This window comes from Manacus candei, unplaced genomic scaffold (genome assembly GCF_025592945.1).
Source record: "Manacus candei isolate 608988 ecotype Guabito, Panama unplaced genomic scaffold, ASM2559294v1 h1tg000093l, whole genome shotgun sequence".
Lineage (NCBI taxonomy): Eukaryota > Metazoa > Chordata > Aves > Passeriformes > Pipridae > Manacus > Manacus candei.
Window position 1 is genome coordinate 3,589,031 of NW_026138141.1, and position 21,598 is coordinate 3,610,628.

General features: G+C 36.2%; 1 protein-coding gene across 25 annotated transcripts in view; it reads left to right on the forward strand.

Annotated features, from left to right (window-relative positions):
• The window catches only part of PTPRD (protein tyrosine phosphatase receptor type D), a 1,149,573-nt gene that overhangs the window by 1,008,489 nt on the left and 119,486 nt on the right, over positions 1 to 21,598 (forward strand). For 14 of the 25 annotated variants that reach the window (XM_051768182.1, XM_051768181.1, XM_051768187.1 and 11 more), the window contains 7 exons: positions 2,549 to 2,737; positions 4,700 to 4,717; positions 6,502 to 6,612; positions 10,016 to 10,285; positions 10,968 to 11,549; positions 18,287 to 18,420; positions 19,688 to 19,832. In XM_051768182.1, the coding sequence (XP_051624142.1) occupies positions 2,549 to 2,737; positions 4,700 to 4,717; positions 6,502 to 6,612; positions 10,016 to 10,285; positions 10,968 to 11,549; positions 18,287 to 18,420; positions 19,688 to 19,832 (1,449 nt within the window). The remainder of the gene's footprint in view (positions 1 to 2,548; positions 2,738 to 4,699; positions 4,718 to 6,501; positions 6,613 to 10,015; positions 10,286 to 10,967; positions 11,550 to 18,286; positions 18,421 to 19,687; positions 19,833 to 21,598) is intronic. The other 11 variants (XM_051768188.1, XM_051768189.1, XM_051768192.1 and 8 more) reach the window with 1 other exon arrangement.

A 21,598-nucleotide genomic window follows, 5' to 3' on the forward strand; every position in this document is an offset into this window, starting at 1 on the left:
TGAGACAGCCAAAATAATTGTTGACAGCCAATGTGGCTTCCTTAAAGGCAAATAGTACCTCACAAATTTGGTGTCCACCTACAGTGCAGTTACGGCAGTGGTGGACAAGAGAAGGCAACAAAAATCATCTACTTGAATCTGTGTAAAGCATTTGACACTGTCCTGTGTGACATCCTTGTCTATAAACTGCTGAGGCATGAATTTGACAGTGGACCACTTGGTGGATAAAAAATTGGCTGTATGATTGCACTCAAAGAGTTGCAGTCAACAGCTCAATGTCTAGTTGGAAAGCAATGACACAATCTTCAGAGATTTGTATTGGGATGAGAACTATTTAGCGTCTTTGTCAGTGACATGGAAAGTGCAATTGAGTGCACCCTCAGCAAGTTTGCCAGCAACACCAAGATATATGGTGCAGTCGACATGCTGGAGGGCAGGAATGCCATCCAGAGGGACATGGACAGGCTTGAGAGGTGGAACCTTGTGAACTTCAGGACGTTCAACAAGCACCAAGTGTAAGGTACTACACCGGAGTTGTAGCCATTCCAACCACAAATACAAGCTAGGTGGAGAATGGATAGAGACTACTCTGGGGAGAAAGATTAGGTTGTTTGTGGATGAAAAGCTCAATATGACCCAGTAATCTGTACTTGCAGCCCAGAAAGCCAATCACATCCTAACCTGCATCAAAAGAGGCATGAACAGGAGGTTGAGGGAAATGCTTACCCCCTCTATTCTGTTCCTGTGAGACTCTACCTGGAGTACGGCATCCAGATCTGGTGCCCCCAACACCAGAAAGACACTGACCTGTCTGAATGAGTCCACTGGAGAGCTACACTGGAGAGTTGATAGAGGTCTGGAACACCTCTTCTGTGAAGAAAGGCTGAGACAGTTGTGGCTGTTCAACCTGGAGAAAAAAAGGCTCTGGAGAGAACTTCTTCAGCCTTTCAGTACCTAAAGGGGGCTTACAAGAAGGCTAGAGAGGGACTTTTCACAAGGGCAGGTAGTGATAGTAAAAGGGGGATTTGTCTTAAGCTGAAGGAGTATAGGTTTATCTTAAATCTTAGGAAGAAAAGCTGTACTGTGAGGGTGGTGGAGCACTGAAACAGGTTGCCCAGAGAAGTTGTGGATACCCTGTCCCTGAAGGTGTACAAGACCAGGCTGAATCTGGCTCTGAGTAACTTGGTCTAGTGGATGTCCATGGCAGAAGTGTTGAAAGTAGATGACTCAAGGTCCCAAACTATTCTGTGATTCTGTGGGTATCCACGTGCTACGTATTGCAAGCAGTTAAGTAGCTCATGGGCAACTTCACACCCTGGGAACTACAATGATTTATAGGCTGCACTTGCTTGCTATACATTTTTCAGAAAAGTCTGAAAACTTACCTAACTGTTTGAAAATGTGACACTTCTTCATGGAAGAGAGTTGACATTGATCAATTTCTTGCGTTAGTTTTATCCCCTTATCAATTGCATGTCAGTAATGACCAGTCAAGACATTTAATAATACATGTTTTATAGTTAATGTTGATCCTCTTTCTTAGATTTTTTTTGCTTGTCATTTTTTAAGGGAAAAATTATTATTTTGTGATAAAAATATTTTTGCCATTCTAATGGACATGAGGAGCAAGATGATGTATTTCAAATAGATTATTTTAGCTATGCTAACCTAATTTCTGAAAAATTGCCTGATCCCACTCTGCTTCCAGTGCTACTTGCTAACAGGTATCATATTAAGAAAGCTGGTTGCTCTTGTTCAGTATTTCTTAATATTTCAATATTGACCACACTAGGATATGGATTTTTGATCATATCCAAGTGTCTTAATAGACTCTGTTGTGTCTAATTCAAGACCATTATGAATATCCTGTCACTTCAGCTTTGCTAATCTGCATAGCTCCAATGTTTAGAATTTCTCAGTGCTTTGAAATCATGTAATGCACTCATCCTCACAGCACTTCTCTCTAGCAGTAAAGCACTATCATATCCATCTTACAGATGGACAACTGAAGCACAGGGCCAATAAACATTAAGACCGACAGCAGATAAGTAATAATAGTAAAAGCAAGAAACATAACTTGGTTCTTTCAAGTCACTGGCCAGATTCTATACTGCATGATTGTATTATGCATTTCTTTGATGTATAGAAAAGGATTTTTCCCTATTGTTGATAGACATGGTAATTCAATATATCACATGAAATAGTGAGGACTTGTGCAAGCAGAGCAACATCAGTGTTGTATGAGTCTAATGATTATACACTATGCAGCATATCTCATGTGATTTAATGCATTTAAATAAGACAGTATAAAGTTTGTAGACAATTTTTATGAATTTTTTAATTTTTATCAACTTTTTAATCAATGTAAGTTAACCAAAAATACTGAGCAGGTATCTGTTTTTTTCAGTCCTTATATTCAGTTCCTTTCAGTTCCATATGTACAAACAATTAGGTGACCCCTGAATGTTAAGCAGGCTGATGATTCAGGCCTTCATGCAGTACTGTGTAACAAATGTGAAATCCTTCAACTTACACATTTTTTTTCCAGAGGATCAAATTCCTCGAGGTTTTCCCACCATTGATATGGGCCCACAGCTGAAGGTGGTTGAACGAACTCGCACAGCTACCATGTTATGTGCAGCCAGTGGCAATCCTGATCCCGAAATAACTTGGTTCAAAGATTTCCTACCTGTTGACACGAGCAACAACAATGGCCGCATCAAGCAGCTACGCTCAGGTAGGGTCTTGTTACTGTTTCCACCAACGCCCAGAGTTGTTCTCTCTCACTTTTTCTTTCTTTTTTTTCTCTTCCTTTTTTTAAAATTTTTATTTATAGGTAATAATTTCTCTTTCTCCTCTCCTTTTCTGTGTTACTAAGTGTGTTGTCCATGTCTGTGATGTTGTCATAGCTTTCTATAGAGTCTGTCTCTATATGTTTTGCAGCTTCTGTTTACTCCACATTGCTCACTGCTGTGACTGTATTTTTTGATAATTTTTTTCTTTACTGCTTTTTGCAGTACTTGATGGATCCATTTTCTCCTCTTTCTTTCTTCTTTCCTTTTTATTTTTTTTTAACAAATTTATTTCAACATTGGACTTCATTCAGAAATTGCAAGGAGTACCAATGGTTATATTCATCAAAACCAAAACCTGCATTAGACACTTCAATTAAAATTTAAAATGTGTTTTGTGCTATCTTTTCCACATTTGACTTCACCAAAGATTAGCCAGTTTGGACACATCTTCTTTCCTCTCACAAATACATAAAGCACAGTACTTCTTCCCATGCAGATTTATACCTTAAAAAAAAAAAAAAGGAAAAGAAATCTTTGGGTAATCTGTGGAATAAAGTTGGGGTTTTTTTGCTGGCTGAGCATTTTTCCAACACATTTAGCCACAGTAGTGTGCGCCCATGCTAAAGCTTTATGAGTCCTACATTTTCTGGATCTACAGAAGTCTGCTTTTGGTGTAGAATCCAGCTTTTGCTGCTCTTTCTCTTTGCCCCTTGCACCTCCCTAGCAGTTCTTTCACTCTCCTCCTGCCCTAGTTTATTCTTTTGCTCTCTTTAGATTAAATAAAAGCAACAACAACAACAAAATCTCGAGATTTATCAAGTTTAAAGCTTGTCCCAAAGTAAGATCACTGGGATATAATGAGCTTTTTACTTTGACAATTGTAGTAGATATCGTTGTAGAATCTAAGTTGTTTAATCACGTGTCTTCCCAGAATTCTCAGCTTTTGACCTGTCCTGTGATGTTAAATCGTCTTGTTAACTGACTTTTTGCTTGTTGTCAGCAGAACTGTGTAAATTAACCTTCTGTTAATGTAAATTAAGATTTTTTCACATGTGACATAGATGATTTAGTATATAAAGTTTTAACTGAAAACTTTGTACCAAATTATAAGGAATATAATAATATTTTTATGCTGTCTTTCTTCTCTCCGTATTTAAATCTCCAGAATCTATTGGTAAGTGCTTAGTTCTGAAGCGCACTTCACCCCCACTAATTTCCATATTCAGAATATTATTATTATTATGATAATTATTATATGATTAGCATTATTATTCTTAAAATGCATGGCATGCATTTTACTAACAGTCAGTGTAGTCACCAGATCCCTTTAGTGGCGCACACGCACACCTCCACAGAAATGTTGTCTTATCAGTCATAGCAACACCTAAAAGAAACAGTACACATGTATCACGTAGATCTAGAACAGTAAATGCCATAATCCAGCCTAAACTACAGTGTTTGTTTTGAGATAGCCTTCAGTGTATCCTCTTTTTATATATATATAGATTTATATATATATATATTTAAATAGAATTTCCAATATTTTCCTAAACTATGTCATAAGTACAGTTTTGTAAAGTTTCCTTTAAGTTATTTGAGGCATATTTGATTCATATCTAACTCTATATAACCAAACGTCTAGGAACTCAGATGCTTCTCTGAGAATGGCAGTGCAGCCAATTGTAGCATTTTTGCCCCTTGTGGTACAATGAAACTTGCTTTTATAACTTGATAATACTATCTAATATATTCCTGTTTTAACAGTATAGTAATTCAAGTTTCTCTTAAGACCTTATTTAATTCTGTAAATCTAATTTGATTCTTCTTCCAAAGCCCTAGCCTCCTTCTTCTCGTACTAATGCTTCTTCTTTCTAATCTTATTTGCATTCATATTATCCACCCAGGTGGTACACCAATAAGAGGTAAGAGTGCTGAACTAACGTTCACAGAATGATCTTACTCATTCTTTCTGTCCTTTCATCCCTCTCATCTTTGTCTTGTTTTTGGTTTGGTTTTGTTTTGTTTTCCTTAAGGAAAAAAACAAAACAAAATACAAACCTACAGAAATGTCCATCATCTGATTTTCTTTTTCCTTTGTCCTGTTTGGTTATGATCAGTGACTCTCATATTGTGATCTTTCTTTCTACACATTGCCTTTTCATTTTCCTTTTTTGTTTGTTCATTAAATAAATAAACAAATGAATAAATAAATAAATAAGAATTAATTTGTGATATGCTTCAAAGCAAGCATATCCAGGTCTCCTGGCCATAGCCCAGTCACAGCGTACCATTTGTCCCTCTTTTTTCTTTTTCTTCTTCTTCTTCTTCTTCTTTTTCTTCTTCTTCTTTTTCTTCTTTTTTATTTTTCTTCCTTTTTATTCTACTTTTTTTTCCTTCCTCTTTTTTTTTGTCCAACTGGAGCAAAAAAAAGATCATTTTTTTTCTTCCTTAGCTGTTCTTGTCCTGGACCAAAGCCAAGATGGTCTGGAGAACAGTAGCAGACATGCAGAAGACAACATGGACTATCTTCTTTTTGTCTTATCTTTCATAAAAGGTTTTTGCTTTTGTTCTTCTTCAATCCTTTTTTTTCTCTAACTTCTGAAAATTGAAAATTATATGTCCCCCCCTAAAAAATTACAGAAATGTTTTTTTCCCTTTATTGTGGGTTTTTTTTTTTTTTGGTGGGTTTTTTTTTGGTGGTTTTTTTTTGTTGTTGTTGTTTGTTTATTTATTGTTTTCTTTTTCTTGGAATTCTCTCACCTCTGGATTTTTGGATCTTCTAATCTACAGGCTTTGGAAATGAAAGGTTACTGACTCATTATTCTTGGTGGTATGTGGTATTGTTGGTTTTTGATACTCTAGCAAAACTGTTTACTTCTTTTGTAATTCTTGTTTTGTATTTTTCTTGGGTTTTGTGGCACCACACTGCTAATCCCACTTGTGGATTTTGATGGGTGTCTTGTGGAGGCCCTCCTGCGGTCCTCAGCAGTGGATGGTTGGTTCTTCCTTGTTGGCGTAGACCATGCTTTTTAACTTTTTTGTCTTCTAATTCAACTGCTCTTTGTTTTTCAGCAAACGTGCTTTAAGCTTGTAAGTTGCGGAAAACTGTCTTTCTTATCAATCTGCATGTCTTAAAGGAGTTTTATTTCTTTAAAATAATATTTTGATGATTGTAAATGACTAATACAGTTTCTTTTTTTTTCACTTCAAGCAGCCTTTTTGTTATTGCTGCACATTTTTGCCTTTCTTCAGCAGAAGATTTCTTGAAGTCTGTCCCGCCTTTTTTACGAGTACCACCTTTTGTGCTACTTTTGTTACTAGATTGAAACAATTAAATAAAATTAAATAATTATAATGACCCAACTACCTAATCTCTTTTGATTTATTCAAAAGCCATTCTTCCTTGAAGCAGTCTCACCCATCTTCATTTTAATGGTTTAGGAAAGAGTATTGTTTAGAGGGTTTTGGTTTTTTTTTTTGCCAAATGCAAATTGTTTTCCTGTGCTAGCACTGATGATGTGAAAAAAATAATCTCTTTGTTTTTTTCATTGCATCATTTTCTGTCTGTGCACCTTAGCAAGAAAATGAACCGACGTTGAGTGGACCTTCGCATACAAGCTTTTCATATTGTTGAGAGGTGTATTGTTGTGGATAGAAAAAGCCTCCTCTGACCGTCTCTTTGGCAATGTATTTTATATTCATACAGGTGCCCTCCAAATTGAACTGAGTGAAGAATCTGACCAAGGCAAATATGAGTGTGTTGCAACCAACAGTGCGGGTACACGCTATTCTGCCCCTGCCAATCTATATGTCAGAGGTAGGAATGACATAACCCTGGCATCCACTGTTCATTCAGGTTCAGGGCTAAGATACTCTCAGGATCTGTAGAGTTACCACTGTAATAATCAAAATGCCATGGTAAATGTGTCAGTTGTAAAATTCATTTTAAACTGTAGAGGAAAGGCTTGGGGTTTATTTTGTTCTTTTAAAGCACTCTTGAGTCCAGTCTATCCTGTGGGTTAAGGTTTGTAAGTATATTCATATTTTTACATCTTAACTTCTGTTTTTCTCCCAAATTAAGTTAAACTGTGCTTTGCATTTTTTTCTTTTATTGGTTTGGTTTTGTTTTGCTTTTCGAACTCCTGAAGTGACTGCTGTGTGTGCTACTAATCAGCTGAGTGTAACCTCAAGGCATTGAGGTGTATGCCTGTCTGACCTCTGCTGTGTAACTGCAAAGGAAAAGCTTCTAACTTTATAACTTGATGTATGCAGAGCACAACTGTATTTTCCTCTTTTCTGTTTCTTCTTATTATATATGCATGTATATATATATATTTTATGTAAGACTTGTGAGTGATTGATAGTGGCCAATTGGCTATATTATTTTGAGAAATTACCTGTGTATATGACAGGTATGATTAATAAGAAAACAATTATATTCTTCTGTGCGGTAGTAGAAATGGTTATTAATATATGAAAATATTTTTTAGTTCAGCTAGAAAGACAGGCTTTGTTTCAGGAAGTATTTGCTATGTCTAATTGATGCAAATTTCTGTAAAACAAAGACTATAACATACATACATACATACATATGTGTATATATGTGTGTGTGTGTGTGTGTGTGTGTGTCTACAGTATAAGGGGATGGGCGGGGGAAATAGGAATGAAAACATAAATAGCTGTAAACTTTGCTGCAGGGTGGATTACCTTACAAAAAATGCCTAGCTTGATTTTGAAATTTTTTTTAGAGATGATTTTTCAATCAACTTGATATGTTTTCATATGGTGTGACTCTTTCGGCTAATTAAAAAGAAAAGAAAGGAAAACCTTTCATAGTTATGACATCCATAGAAAGTGATTTGATCTTTTATTTTCTTTCTCTTGTCCTCCGATATACTGACTTTCCTGTACTGCATGAGGCATGTATACCTTTATATCCAAAGGAAAATTTCAAAATTATGCTAGCTATTATTTCTAACATCATTGTAGCTGTAGAAAATGCTAACTTTTCAAGATGAGGCAGGAAGGTTTAATTAGCGCAAGTAGAGATGTTCAACTAGCAGTTGAAAGCCTTGATATGGCCTTTTTACTCTCTCTGTGTTTCCCTTGTTTTTCTCCTTTCCTCATTTCATTGTGTTCTGCATCAAACCCCCTACATCCCTCAGAGCTGCGAGAAGGTTGGTGTGTTTTTTACTTTTTACCCACCTTACAAAACTATTAATTAAACCAATAACAAAGAATACAAATGAAATGAATGTAGCTGCATTGTGGCATTTTTTAAGTTAATGTTATGTTTAAGCAGAGAATGCCCTGGTCATGGCTTTTGATGAGTGCTGGTATCTAACTGTTGTGCATGATAAGAGAGAATGAACCTGGATGCATGGCAATCTTTTTAGCTTTAATACTAACGTCTACTAAACTTGGTCAGTGTTCCTGCTTTTTCTTCCCTTTTAATTTCTTGCTTATACTGATGCCTGCTTTTCAAGGAATGGTTTCAGTAGTTGCTTTTCTAAATAGCCTGCGCATGAAGACTAGACTCTCCTTTGTCTATAAGGATTTTGTTCAATACAAGAAGTTCCTCATTGCCTGCCATTTGCTTCGTGTGGCCTCTGTGAACTGGCCGCTTACGGATGTTTTGCTTTCTGCTTGTTCCCCTTCTGCCTGTCATTCACTCATGAGGCCATTGCAGTAAGCCCCTCCTGAATCCATAGAAGATCACAGAAATGTAATCAAACCAAGAGGAAAGGTTTTAGACTAACATAATTTTCCGTATTTTTTTTTTAAACTCACTCGTAGTCTTATTTTACTTTTAATTTCTTTCTGAATTAAAGCTGTCTTAATCATTAGCCTCTATTAAGGCCAAATAAATACAGTTTTGAGTACAGTGTCCAATTAAAGGCCTAAATACAAACCTGCCTCTCTCAGCTACCTGTGTCGCTTTCACCTCCTACACACATATGCACACCACTGAGAATATTTGAAGCAGGAACACTGATCTGTTATTGCCTGGTAATTTTCTCGGTGTTGCGTTTGCTTAAATATTAACTACTCTGTTAGTGGAATGTCCTGCTGTGTGTTTAAGGTTGACACCCCTTGCTGTCAATACAGAAATGTCTAATATTATCAATCCTTATTTTGCTTTCCCTTAGCTGTGAGCATAGTGGAATCCTGAATGTTCAATATTCTGCTATTTTCCCAGTGGCCCTTCTTAACAGTTGCTTTTTAACCCCCTAAATTTAATCTAAGTTCCTTCTCCCTCAAACTCTATGCTTCTCTTAAACTCCTGTATCTATCTGTCAGCCTATCCCCATCTCTTTCAGGTTTTCTTTCCTCACCCAGTATGTTTTCTTTCTGAGTTCTTTTTCTCTCTGTCGTTTTTACTCAGACATTTCCCTAAGCATGATTCTCTATTTTTTCTGTCATTTGCTTGCTTGCATGACCAAATCCAGTACTTTGTACTGGCTTTGCCTAGTCTCCTTCTGTGACTCTCTCCCTCTTTCCATATATATATATATATATATATATATATTTATATTCATATTTATATATATTTGTATATGTGTATACATATGTGTGTATATATATATATATATTTGTATCTGTGTGCAATTATATATTTTTTTATGTTTGTTTCAGTGTTAGTGTGAGGTCTTGAGGCTGCATCTACTTTGAGTCGGAAAGCAAATGAAATTGCACTTTCAATTTACTGTAGGCAGTGTGTTCCAGGACTGTGATGTGACAATGTGGCCTAGCACATTTATTCACATCAAATGGAAGCACGCAGCATTGAAGTTGGTGATCAACTCAAGCATGCTGTTGACCTTCCAGTTTTCTTCTGTGCATATATATATGTATGGGCATAAAAAATGCATATATATATGTGCGCCTGTGTGTGTGCGTGCACATGTGCGTGTATATCTTTTGCATGATGTTTATGTATTGTTAGTATATAGTTAGTTATGTGTGGGGCCCTAATAGGTCTGAATCAGCCTTTGTATGAATGTGCCTATTAATAGCCTCAAGTAAATACAGAATAATTCACATTGTGTGCAGACAAAATTCTTGCTTAGTCTCATATTTCTCTTATATATATATTTTCTGGCAGATCGGAATAGATGTTAAAACATTAAATTGTGTCTGTACACTGCATGCTGTCAGTATGCAAGACTCAGTTTCTTTTTTTTGTATATGTTATTACCTTTTTTTGTGTTTTGTTCCAGTTCGACGAGTCCCACCGAGGTTCTCTATCCCACCCACAAATCATGAGATCATGCCTGGCGGGAGTGTAAATATCACCTGTGTTGCGGTGGGGTCACCAATGCCATATGTGAAATGGATGCTAGGAGCAGAAGATTTGACACCTGAGGATGATATGCCAATAGGGAGGAACGTCCTTGAGCTTAATGATGTCAGACAGTCTGCAAACTACACTTGTGTTGCTATGTCTACCCTCGGTGTTATAGAAGCAATAGCACAGATAACTGTCAAAGGTATATCCCAAGCACATATATATTGTCATATTTCAGTCTTTTATTTCATTCATTGCCATATTCTGAGCAAATACATTGCACTGAAAGGGACTCAGTGCCACCTGCACTCTTAAATCAAGAGGGTAAATATTCCAGCCAATCACTAGCACAAGGCAAAATAGAGGCTCAGACAGCAGTAATGCTCACAGACCAAATAAAGTAATATTTATTAAAATGTTAGCCATAGTATTCCATTATTCTTCTGTGTCTAGCTCCCAACCTTCATTTCAGTTAAAGATCTTAAAATGTTGCATTTACTTGTCAACAGAAGGAACCTTTACAAACCATTTGATTTTTAGAGTTGCTGGGTGTCCAAGAATCGTATTCATTGAGTATTTGAAAATTAAACTGTAATGGTTTATTGTCCCTCTGTAAGATTTCTCTTCTGTATATGGTTATGGCATTTATTACAAAAGTTAGTATCATTAGTTCATGACAAATTAATCATATTGAACAGAGCTTGAAGATTTTCTGATAGATTTTTGAAGGAAATCATAGTTGCCAAAAGCTTCCTCTGAATGGATCATTCTTTCCATTCAGTTTTCCTGTTATGATTTTGTTTTGTTGTTTGTAGCTTCTTAATTTAGTAACTAATGTCTACTGTTACCTAGTGCTGACTGTATTTTTTGTCATTTGTCTTTAGCCTTACCCAAACCTCCTGGAACACCTGTTGTGACAGAAAGCACAGCGACAAGCATAACATTGACTTGGGATTCTGGAAACCCTGAGCCAGTTTCTTACTACATAATCCAACACAAACCCAAAAACTCAGAGGAGCCATATAAAGAAATTGATGGTGTGGCCACAACACGTTATAGCGTGGCTGGCCTAAGCCCATATTCAGAGTATGAATTTCGGGTAGTTGCTGTAAATAACATTGGGCGAGGGCCAGCCAGTGAGCCTGTGTCAACAAGGACTTCAGAGCAAGCACCTTCAAGTGCACCCCGCAATGTGCAGGCCCGTATGTTGAGCTCTACCACCATTTTAGTACAGTGGGAAGAACCTGAGGAACCTAATGGGCAAATACAAGGTTACAGAGTTTATTACACCATGGACCCCACTCAACATGTTAACAGCTGGATGAAGCACAACGTGGCTGACAGTCATATTACCACTATTGGGAATCTCGTACCCCAGAAAGCATACTCTGTGAAAGTTCTTGCTTTTACTTCTGTTGGGGATGGACCACTTTCTAGTGACATTCAGGTCATCACTCAGACAGGAGGTAAGCTAGCAGTGAACAGAGTTTGTGTGAAAAAAAATTGAATGCATGCAGAAATTTTCACAGAGAGACTTTGAGTTTAAAATGTTGCAAAAACCCTCCCTTTCAAGGATAATCAGTTAATTCAGGCAGCTTTTGCGATAACATTTTCTTAATTCCACAGTGCAAGTTATCTCTGAAGAGTGGAAATTACCCCCTCACACTTTTATTTCTTTTTTCATCAGTGTCAAGAAGCTTATCTGGAGTTTAACTGAAGTCTCAGGGAGACCTTCATTCTGGAGGTGGCCAAGTGTTGAGGCTTCTGTTTGGCAATGCTCTGCGCACCAAACAAGTTTGTTAAATAGTTCTTCATAGCTTTCTTTGAGGAGTTGCCAGTGTGGGTAGCCTTTATTTAGGTGGCATGTGACTCCCTTATGCCACATCACTCTAGTGAACCTTGCTTTTGGAAGTCTAAAATGTGTGTGTACCACGTGTGTATTCAGCTAGTTGGTATGGTTCTGAGAACAAAATAAAACATGAAAGTATTAAATACAACAAGCATTTGTGTAGGTTCAAGCAAGCAGTTCTGTACACTTTGGATTTATAAATCGAAACCTACCTGTCCTTACAAAGTGCACACCAAAAGGTCACATTTTCTTGGTTTGTCTTTGCAGTTAGGTCGTTTTGTTTCCATTCAGGAGTTTTAGGTCCATGAATTAGTTTTACTAGCAAAGGACAAGCAAGCACAGTGAAAAACATTGCAAAAAATATTTTATGAAATCAAAAGCAAGAAGCTCTGGGGTAGTTACACAAAATGGTTTATTGTAGCAATAAGAAATAAAAGCTCCTTTTGTCTAGCAGTTTAGAGAAAGCTCTATGAAATATTACTGTAGGTCAGTGATTGTCTAAAGTATATAATACTACTTGAATTTTTTAGTACAGGGACGTTTCCTGTTGCAGAATTTAGCATCCCTCAAAATCTTAAAAAACAGGTCTCTAAAATGTAACTGTAGACAGTTAGGTTTCATCCAGTTTTTACTTCTGCGTTTTACCAATATGCATTTAATAACGACAGACAATGAGGTATTATCCTGGAATCTTTCTAGGTGTTGTATTACATAAAGGTATGTGTTTCCTTTTGCAGTATCTCAGCTGAGAAGTTACAAAATTAACTATTTTAGACCCTCTAGTGGTACATTAAAATGTATCTGTATGCACATGCAAATATAAGTATGTATACCTGTCATAGTTCACAACTGTGAACCTCTTAGATTAGAAAGTGTTTGACAGTGGCTTCCCAGTAAAGGATGAATGAATCGAAATAATGAGCACTGAGGCTCAGCTGGACTGTCCCAAGTCACATTACTTGCTAAGGTCACTTCAGAAAAGTTCTGTTTATTAAAACCTTCATAGAATTTGCTGTTAATCATGCCCATCTGTTCCTGATTACTGTTGCAATCTGAAGAAATTATAACAAAATTAATAGTGCTGGATGTTTTCTCAGTACATGCTTTCAACTTCGTAACAGAGTTGACTTGATAATGTTTATTTGTGGTTAATTTAAAAAAAAAATGGGGCATACAGGAGGCAAACTTAAGCACTGATACTTTTCCTTGAAATACCAACATTTTAAATCAGAAAAGAGAAAAAACCTAAGAAAGTCTAGTTCAGTTTTTCAGTTCAGGGTATGTTTAAAAACTAAGATTTTCCCATTTTTCTATCCAGTAGTTTCTCTTCAGTGAACACCACAGAATAAAATGCCCTCCTTGCCCTTGTCTTCCAGATTTGCTGTATTGTAAATCTTAATACGATTGTTTTAGTTTAAGTCTCTCAAAATGAAACTGATTCAAAATATTAAACTAAAGTGCTATTTAAAAACAGGGGAAATGGATTTAATGATTACATATGTTTGATTTTTTTTCCTTTTTTTTGGTAAACAAATAAGCCTGCCATTATGAATATATAGCTTAACCCTTATACTTACTTTGGGGATATTAGAGCATATATACAACAAAATCTTACTGACATCTGTGACTTACAGGCTCTGTTAAATAGTTCAAAGCTTTCTTCCTCCCTTAAGTGTATTCTGATCTTTGGAGAGAAATTATGAAAATTAATAATTTGTTCTTAAAAAGACTGTGCAGAGGAATTTTTGCTTTCCTGGTACAGCAGAGTTTTCTTTTGAAATGCCTGTGAGTGGCTTCTTACTTTGCAGGTCAGCCGAAACTCTGCTGATAGTGAAGCAAGTTTTTAATTAAAATATTGACTTGGAGCATGTAGTTTGAGGGGAAGAGAAGGAAGCATTTTTCAGACAACCAGAAATAGGACAATTAACCAGTTGTTTTCAGCACTGTTTTCTTTATGATAAAAAGACACCATTTTAAGAAATTCTTTAATCAGAAAAAAAGCTGTGGAGATGAGCCTTTTGAATAAGGCAGGATCAATTCCAAAAGTTATACCTAGGAAAGTCCTTATTCTTGCCTTTTGGGCCAAAGGATTTTATTCCCTTGAAGATGGAGTCAGAACTGGACTGTTATTTAGGTGAATTGACTTACCAAATTTTAGACAAAAGAAATATTGATATAACTTTTAGTGTGATACTTCATGCCCTGTTTTTACTTTTTTAGAAACAAAAGCTCTGTTGGTCTGCGTCCAGTTTAGGGGCTCAGCACATACTTCTTCTGTACCTTACTATATTTGCTTTCTGTGCTTAAAGTGTTCAGAAGTACATATACTCTGAGCAACTTATTTTAACTGTGTACCAGGAAAATTTAGAGTTTTAAACTGTCTGGGTTTTGCTTCTGTTTCATTTCATTTTGTTTCATTTTATTTCATTTTTTACTGTGCAAAGAGAGGATAGCTACTGAAGGAATTAAGAGAATCTTGTCTTCGTTCTGAGCTTTGGTAGAAAGAGGGGAGAATTAGAGATGCATAAGGTCTATTGGATAGTGGGTTACTGGAGAAAGAGAGAGAAAAAATATTCAGCGAAATGAATGTGCAGCTGTAAGCATATGCTTCTTTAGACAAAAACTTAAAATGTAAAACATACTATTAATTTTAAACCAAGGATTCTCCATGATTTGGAGACTAAGGATCATTACAGTTATAAAGGGCTAATGTTTTGAACACATGAAAAAGGACAGTAATGAGAAGATTAAGTATCTGACTTGCAGGGCACATAAATGAAACCTTAGCTTAAACAAAATTAATGTTTCTGGAGTTCTTCTAGTAAAAGAAGATTAGAAAATCAGAGGAAAAGAGTCCATAGCAAGCGGATACTGTTCTGTGTTGTAGCTAGCTAACTACTTTACCAGACATTCAAAATTTTTGTTACTAACACATGAAGGGGGAAACCTCATGTATCTCAGTTCTAAGAGCTTCTCTGTAGAGTTTCATGCTTCTTTCAGAGAAAGTAGAAGCATAAACTCTTTTTCTCTTTAGGTTTCCTACTGATTGTAAATTCTCTTGGTCAATTTATTGTCCTTTACAAAGCTGATTTCTAATTGAACTGATTGAGTTTTTGTCTAGGTATGTATTTCACCCTAGCAATGTCATAGGTCCCTTTTTAGCCTGGAGACTCTTTTCCACTATTACTTGCAAACCCAGCACAGTCCTGGAACGGTTTTCTGGTTACCTCAGCCAGCTGAGGAGCTGTGCAGGAAACTAAAGTGCCCTTCTGATTTGAGATTCCATTTTATGATTCTGTTCTGGCACTTTAATCAGGGGTGAACACAGAACCACAAGGAAAATGGCCACCAGTCGGTGTTTGTTTCTGGTTATCCAGCAATAAACATGGAGAACTAGGCAAGCAAAAATGTAGAACTTTATATGAAGTTTTGAAAAAAGTCATGGACTTTGTTCTTTGTTTTATTATTGCATTGTAGTCTTTCATTGTGTGTACTACTTAAGATTTGTCATGTTTAGAAGTAAGAAGACTTATTTTGGAGCACAGGGAAGTTAGGGGTTTTAATGTACTTTTGTAGAGCACATTGCCCTCAAAGCAGAAAAAAACAGACAGTAGTGAGAGAATGCTTCCTCAGAAACATTCCCTTTAGTGACCTGCCCAAGTACAGCGCTAATATGGAGTTAGATTTGATGTGTGAAACCAAAAACACTTCAGTAAGAGTATGAAGTCCACTTACGTAGATTTTGAAGTTTCTCTAGGTCTTTTTCTGTTTCTGAAGTAAAGCAGTAGCTTCTGTCAGCTCCAGCTTGGCTTAACTCCTATGTACCACTGAAGATTTTTTTTAACAGCTGTTGTGTGTTCTGGGCATAAATCCTAAACAGTTTATTCTTCCACTTTCTTAACTAGTACTTTTCCTTTGTCTTAAGCAATGGGTTCCCTACGAGAGTTTATTAGCAATACAAAGTGTTAAGTTGCTGTTATTTTGGGTTTGTTTTCTTTCCTCTCCTTCTTCTCTTATCTGCCTGGAGCGATGCAGATTTCTCTGTCACTTCTTTCTTCTGTCAGTGTTTTCAACACCAGAGTTGCCAAACTACAGTTAAAAAATCTGAGGGGAGACTGGATTTTGCAGCAAGGTATTATTTTGACAAACAGCATTTGGAAAAGCCAATTAGCCATCAACTTGTCTTAAAAAATTATTGAGAATTGCAGACCTACAACCACAAAGGGGTTTTTTTTTTAAAGGAATACTTGGAGAATGAGGGTCTTAAAACATGCAGAGAGACAGGAAAGACCCTTAGTTCTCCATCTGCTGCCATATTTATCATAACAGATGGTACCAGCCTTCATATGAGTCACTTGACTGATTATTTACTATTGCTGCCTGGCTGTGTTCTACAATTCATGTATCCATACATTAAGTACAGATCGTAACATCACAAAACAATTCAGGCTGGCAGGATGATCATCTAGGGAGGTCTCAAGCCACAGCCGCTGCCCAGAGCAGACTCAGCTGTGGGGTCAGACTAACTTTCTTAGGGCTTCACCCAGTTGAAGTGTAAAGCCCCCCAAGTCTGGTATGGTCAACTTCCCTGGGTCCTGGCTTTATTGCTGTGTAGTCCTGAGCCTCTCATATTTCAGCTTGGGCTGCTACTTTTCACCTGCCACACCCTGTGAAGAGCCTGGCTGCATTTCTTCCGTCCCTTCCATCAGTGCTAAGAGTACTGTTGAGTGCCCCCAAAACCATCCCTTCTCCCTGCTAAGACATCTCTAGCCCTGAAGCCTCTCCTTGCAAAATCAGAAGTATTGCTGTCAAAAATACTTAGTTGATATATGCTGTAATTGCTCCCTGTGTTTTGTGATCTTTTCCCCTTTTCACTTTGCAGTACTTAGGCAGTGGTCTCTTTTAGACCAGGCATCTTTTAGAAAAACAGCTAATTAGTCTTATCCCTTTTTGTTCCTGTAAAAAGAGTTGGTCAATCATTACTCTCACTCATTGAAAAAAAAAAGGACTAGTGGGGAATTGCAGCCTCCACACAGGAGCTTGAATATGCACCTCGTGGAAAGTTTATCTACCTGTTTAAAGTTAGATATCAAATCTGTAGCAGCATACACAAGGACAGTGTTATCCTCAGAGTAATATTCTGTAAAAGTCTGGGGAAGATAAAAATTAAAATACAGTTTTTCTTACTGTTTGCTCCATGGAGTTTTTAGGTGTTTCACTGTACAAAAGATACATACTTGTAAAGCTGTAGTAGAGATCTCCCCTGAAAAATGTGACATCATTCTATTTGTCACACTTGGTTCTCAGTGTGTGCTGAGGAGTACTTTTTTTTCCCCTTAAAAAACAACATGCTACAACCACAGCGGTAGTGGATCGAGGGTTGGACTTGATGATCTACCAATGATTCTATGATTCTATGATTTTATTCTCAAACACCTAGAAATGCTGTGGAAAACTGTTTTGTACCTTATCAAGAACACTATTAACTGAAAGTAATGTTTTAGAACTTGGGTGCCAAAACTATTTTATACAATCCAATGATAGAGGTATATTTTACTGTCTTTTCCCAGTCAACCTTATTATTTGCTTTAGATTTGAAGACGTAAATGAAGGTAACATTTGGTCTGGATAATTTCTGTGACCGTTACCCAAGATACAACAACAGAGAACGTTCTTGTCTAGTGCAATCAAAATTGTATTTTTACTTCTTGCAATTAGAGTGTGTTGTCACTAGAAATTCCATTACATGGGTAAAAGTACCAGTCTTTAAAGTGTAGAAATATGTCACTAATGAGAACTTAACTGAAGATCTCTTCAGTAGGTTATACCTTCTTCAGATTACACAAGCATTCAGTATGTAGGTGACTCAAAGAGCAGGATGTGTTTACTGTCTTTTTTTTTTATTAGCTGAGCAAGTAACTTTCATATTTGGAAATGAATGTAATGGTTTTAACACTTTATTCTAGACTATTCCATATGTTCTACTAGCTTTTCCCCATACACATACAAATATATAGATGTATACATTTGCATTTTCACGTGTAGGTTGTTAGATCACTTGTATTTATTACCAGGCATCTCTTCAATTGCTTTTCAGTTTTGTGTGCATTATTTATACTATGAAACATTTATTTGAAACCATTGATAATTTTTTAACGTATGAATTAAATGTATCAGTATTCTTTTTCTATACTCAGATTAATTTACATCATAGTACCGTAAATCAATTTGTTTAAGTTTAGTAAGTTAAATAAAGTAATATTGTGTGAAATATTCAGATAGTAGTTTAAAAGGTGCAAAAGTGTTAAACTAACCAAATAAATAACAGGCAACACTACTCAACTTTTTCTTTAGTACCTGGTCAACCACTGAACTTCAAAGCAGAACCTGAGTCTGAAACGAGCATATTGCTTTCCTGGACACCTCCACGCTCTGATACCATTTCCAGCTATGAACTGGTTTACAAAGATGGAGAACATGGGGAGGAGGTAAGTGGCAATTGTACATCTTTTAAATAATCTTCAGTGAGTCAGACATGAAATGTTGCAATGGTTTAAATTTCATGTATTAGTAAGTTTCTTTAGTACAAATGCCTTGATGCTTAAGACTTTGTTAAACCCAAGAGTTAGTCTAGGGACAGATTGAAAGTGTGTAAACAGCTGAAAATACTGTTGATGGTTACCAGCCAGTGGAATTTCGCTGTAGACAGCAATGAGTCCTTCGCAGAAGTTCCATCCAGTTTCAGACATTGATTATGTCTCCAAGCCTGTTCCTCTACACAGGCTTGGAAGCAAAAGTGTATGGGGGCATGTTATGGACCTTTAAGCTTTTTTTTGACTTGTACTTGGATGTTGCAGTCTATTTTCAGCCTTAGGTAATTTTTGTTTTTCTATGCCGTCAGGTAAGAGAATTATCAAGCCTTTTCAATCTTTCAATAATAATTGGGAATAAAACATGGGGTTTTTTAATACAGATGAAAACCTGCTATGGACTTATTCTGTACCATTATTTCATAAATAATTTTCAGTTTGAGGGCCTTTGTTGTGTTTGTACTATAAACTTCAGAGTAATTTTCCAATAGGAAAAACGTGATATTACCAGGTGTCCCAGACAAAATAAAGAAACCAGGAGTGTCAGAAGGCAGCAGGAGAATGTCAGTCTTATTGGTTTCTTCTGCATCATCTGCTCATTGCTAATGCTTCAGCTGAGCTTACATTTATGACAGCTTCACACATACGCTGTGAATACATAAGCTTATTTAGTGGAAGGGGGCCAGAACCATACTTTCATCTCCAAATAGGATGCAGGCCTCTTATAATAAGTTACCCTTTGGCCAGTTTTGCTTCTTAATGATTTGAAGAAAAAATCTAACTACATGGTTAAACTCAAGATTACTTACACTATAAAATTCTGTAGTTCACTGTTGTAAAAGAGGTTTTGTTCATGTGGTATTGCCTGAAAAGCCTCTTATGCTTTGTACGCAGCTATTTGTTCCTCAAACAGTCAAGTGGTGTTTCTGTCTCTGAGTTCCACCTTTTAAACTGTTGACTTTAAAAAATACTGTTCCTTTTATGTGTTTGTCAAATTAATGTATTAATTTTTGGTTTGGTTTAGTTTGGTTCTGATTTATTTTCCTGAACTTAAGTTTTTCCTCAATGGGGTTATCAGAGTATGAAAGCATTTCCTGTATAGGCAACATATAGAATTCAGAGTCTCTGAATACTAATCAAGACATCCTCTTATGCTTACCTTTAGCAACGGGTTTCTACCGAACCTACTACATCTTATCGTCTGCAAGGTTTAAGACCAAACAGCCTGTACTTATTCCGTCTAGCTGCACGTTCTCCTCAAGGCCTGGGTGCTTCAACAGCAGAAATCTCAGCGAGAACCATGCAGTCAAGTAGGTGTCTTTCCTTGCAAACTTTATTCTCGTGTTGTATTTCTTGAAGAGATTAATCTCATTAGTCCAGAGAGGCATCAATAAAGGCAAAATACAGCATTCATGCTGCTTAATAAAGCAAAAGAATGTTTAAAATGTATATTTTTGAGGTGTATTGTGATCAAATTAGTATGAGTGACTTTTACATAGTTTCAAAAAACGACCTCTGTAAACCAGTGTCTAAGGAGGCAATATAATGCTTTCATAATCACATTTTATTTTATATTCTAATAAGGTAAAATGTTGTATCATGCAATAGGTGCGCATTAATAACAGTCCTTCACCCATAAAATTCCACCCGTCTGTGTATTTCCTGTAATACTGGGTTGTTTCTGCAGCATCTCCCTGAAGTACAAAAATCTGTAGAGTGGGTCATGTTGAACATTTGAGACTGTACCAAAAATTTCTTAACAACTCTTCTGTAGTATCTAATAATCCCAATTTTGTTAGATTTTCTTAATCTGGTCTTTTTACAGTGTTCAGTCATTTTACACCAGTAGAAAAGTAGTTTTCTCACTGGTGCTTGTGGAAACAGTGTCATGAAACTCATCACATTTGCCTGCAAATGAGAGGTAGAAATTTGTCAGAGATTTATATATACACCTTAAAATATTTAAATTAAGACTTAACTAAAACAATCAGATATTTAGCAATGATGTCCATAAGTGTTACTTTTACCTGATAGATTAATCTTTTCTGACAGTTTGCATTATAATATGTCATTTTAAAACTTAGAGCAATTCTATTTGTATTTGTTTTAAATTAAACAGCCTGTTTTTAAAGTAATATTATTCAGAACAGAAAATTCAATTTCTCAATTGGCATGAGTCTTTTTAATTTGCAATCATGGCAGATGTGATTACACAATCATTCCTTGGTAGCGTTATTTATTAATAGCAGTTAGTGTGACTGGAGACACAGTGCTACACGCTTTAACCAAAGCTAAATGTGTTTCTGAAGCACTTCTAAAGCATTTGGAACAAGCATAAAAGACAGCTATATAACAGGACTGGTTTTAGAGATAGTGGCAAGGCACCTTTTCATTTTAATAATCTAGAATCAATAATTTGATTAAGAAAAGGTATTTATTTATTCTGGGAGTCATTTCAACTATTTAGAATGCTCATTCTCTTATATTGAGCGAAGATTGCTTAGACTGTGCATACAGAGTAAACATCTAGAAGCCAAGGCTTGCATGTTCCATGTATAAGGATATTGCCAGTTTTCCTTTCTTGAATATAGGAACACATTATATTTTTCTCAGCCTTCTGTCTTCAGATAGTAGGGAGATCCAGTTGATTTCAGTGGTCAGACCCAAGTTATTTGCTGAAAATATTACAACCTTTTGTTTGCAAAAAAAGTTTATTTAAAAAAAGTATATACATTAATAAAACTAGTTACACAAGTAGCCTTCAAATTATCCTTTCTTACATAAGTACCATATATTTGCATTTTAAGAGTATAATGAATTAAAAATTAATAAACTTCTATGAGTTTATTAGCAATATTCACCAGAATATGCTATTGCCTTTCATCTTGGTATCAGAGGAAGATGCTGCAGGGATTTATTTCTTTTTTGTCAGACCCTTAAGGGGCATTTTACAAGTATTTTACTTCCTGCACAAGATAATGGTAGAAGGGGATTTGCATGTTTTGAGTACTTGATTACTGAATTAGTATATATAAAAACAATCCTAAATGTGATAAATCTGTTCCCCTATCCACCT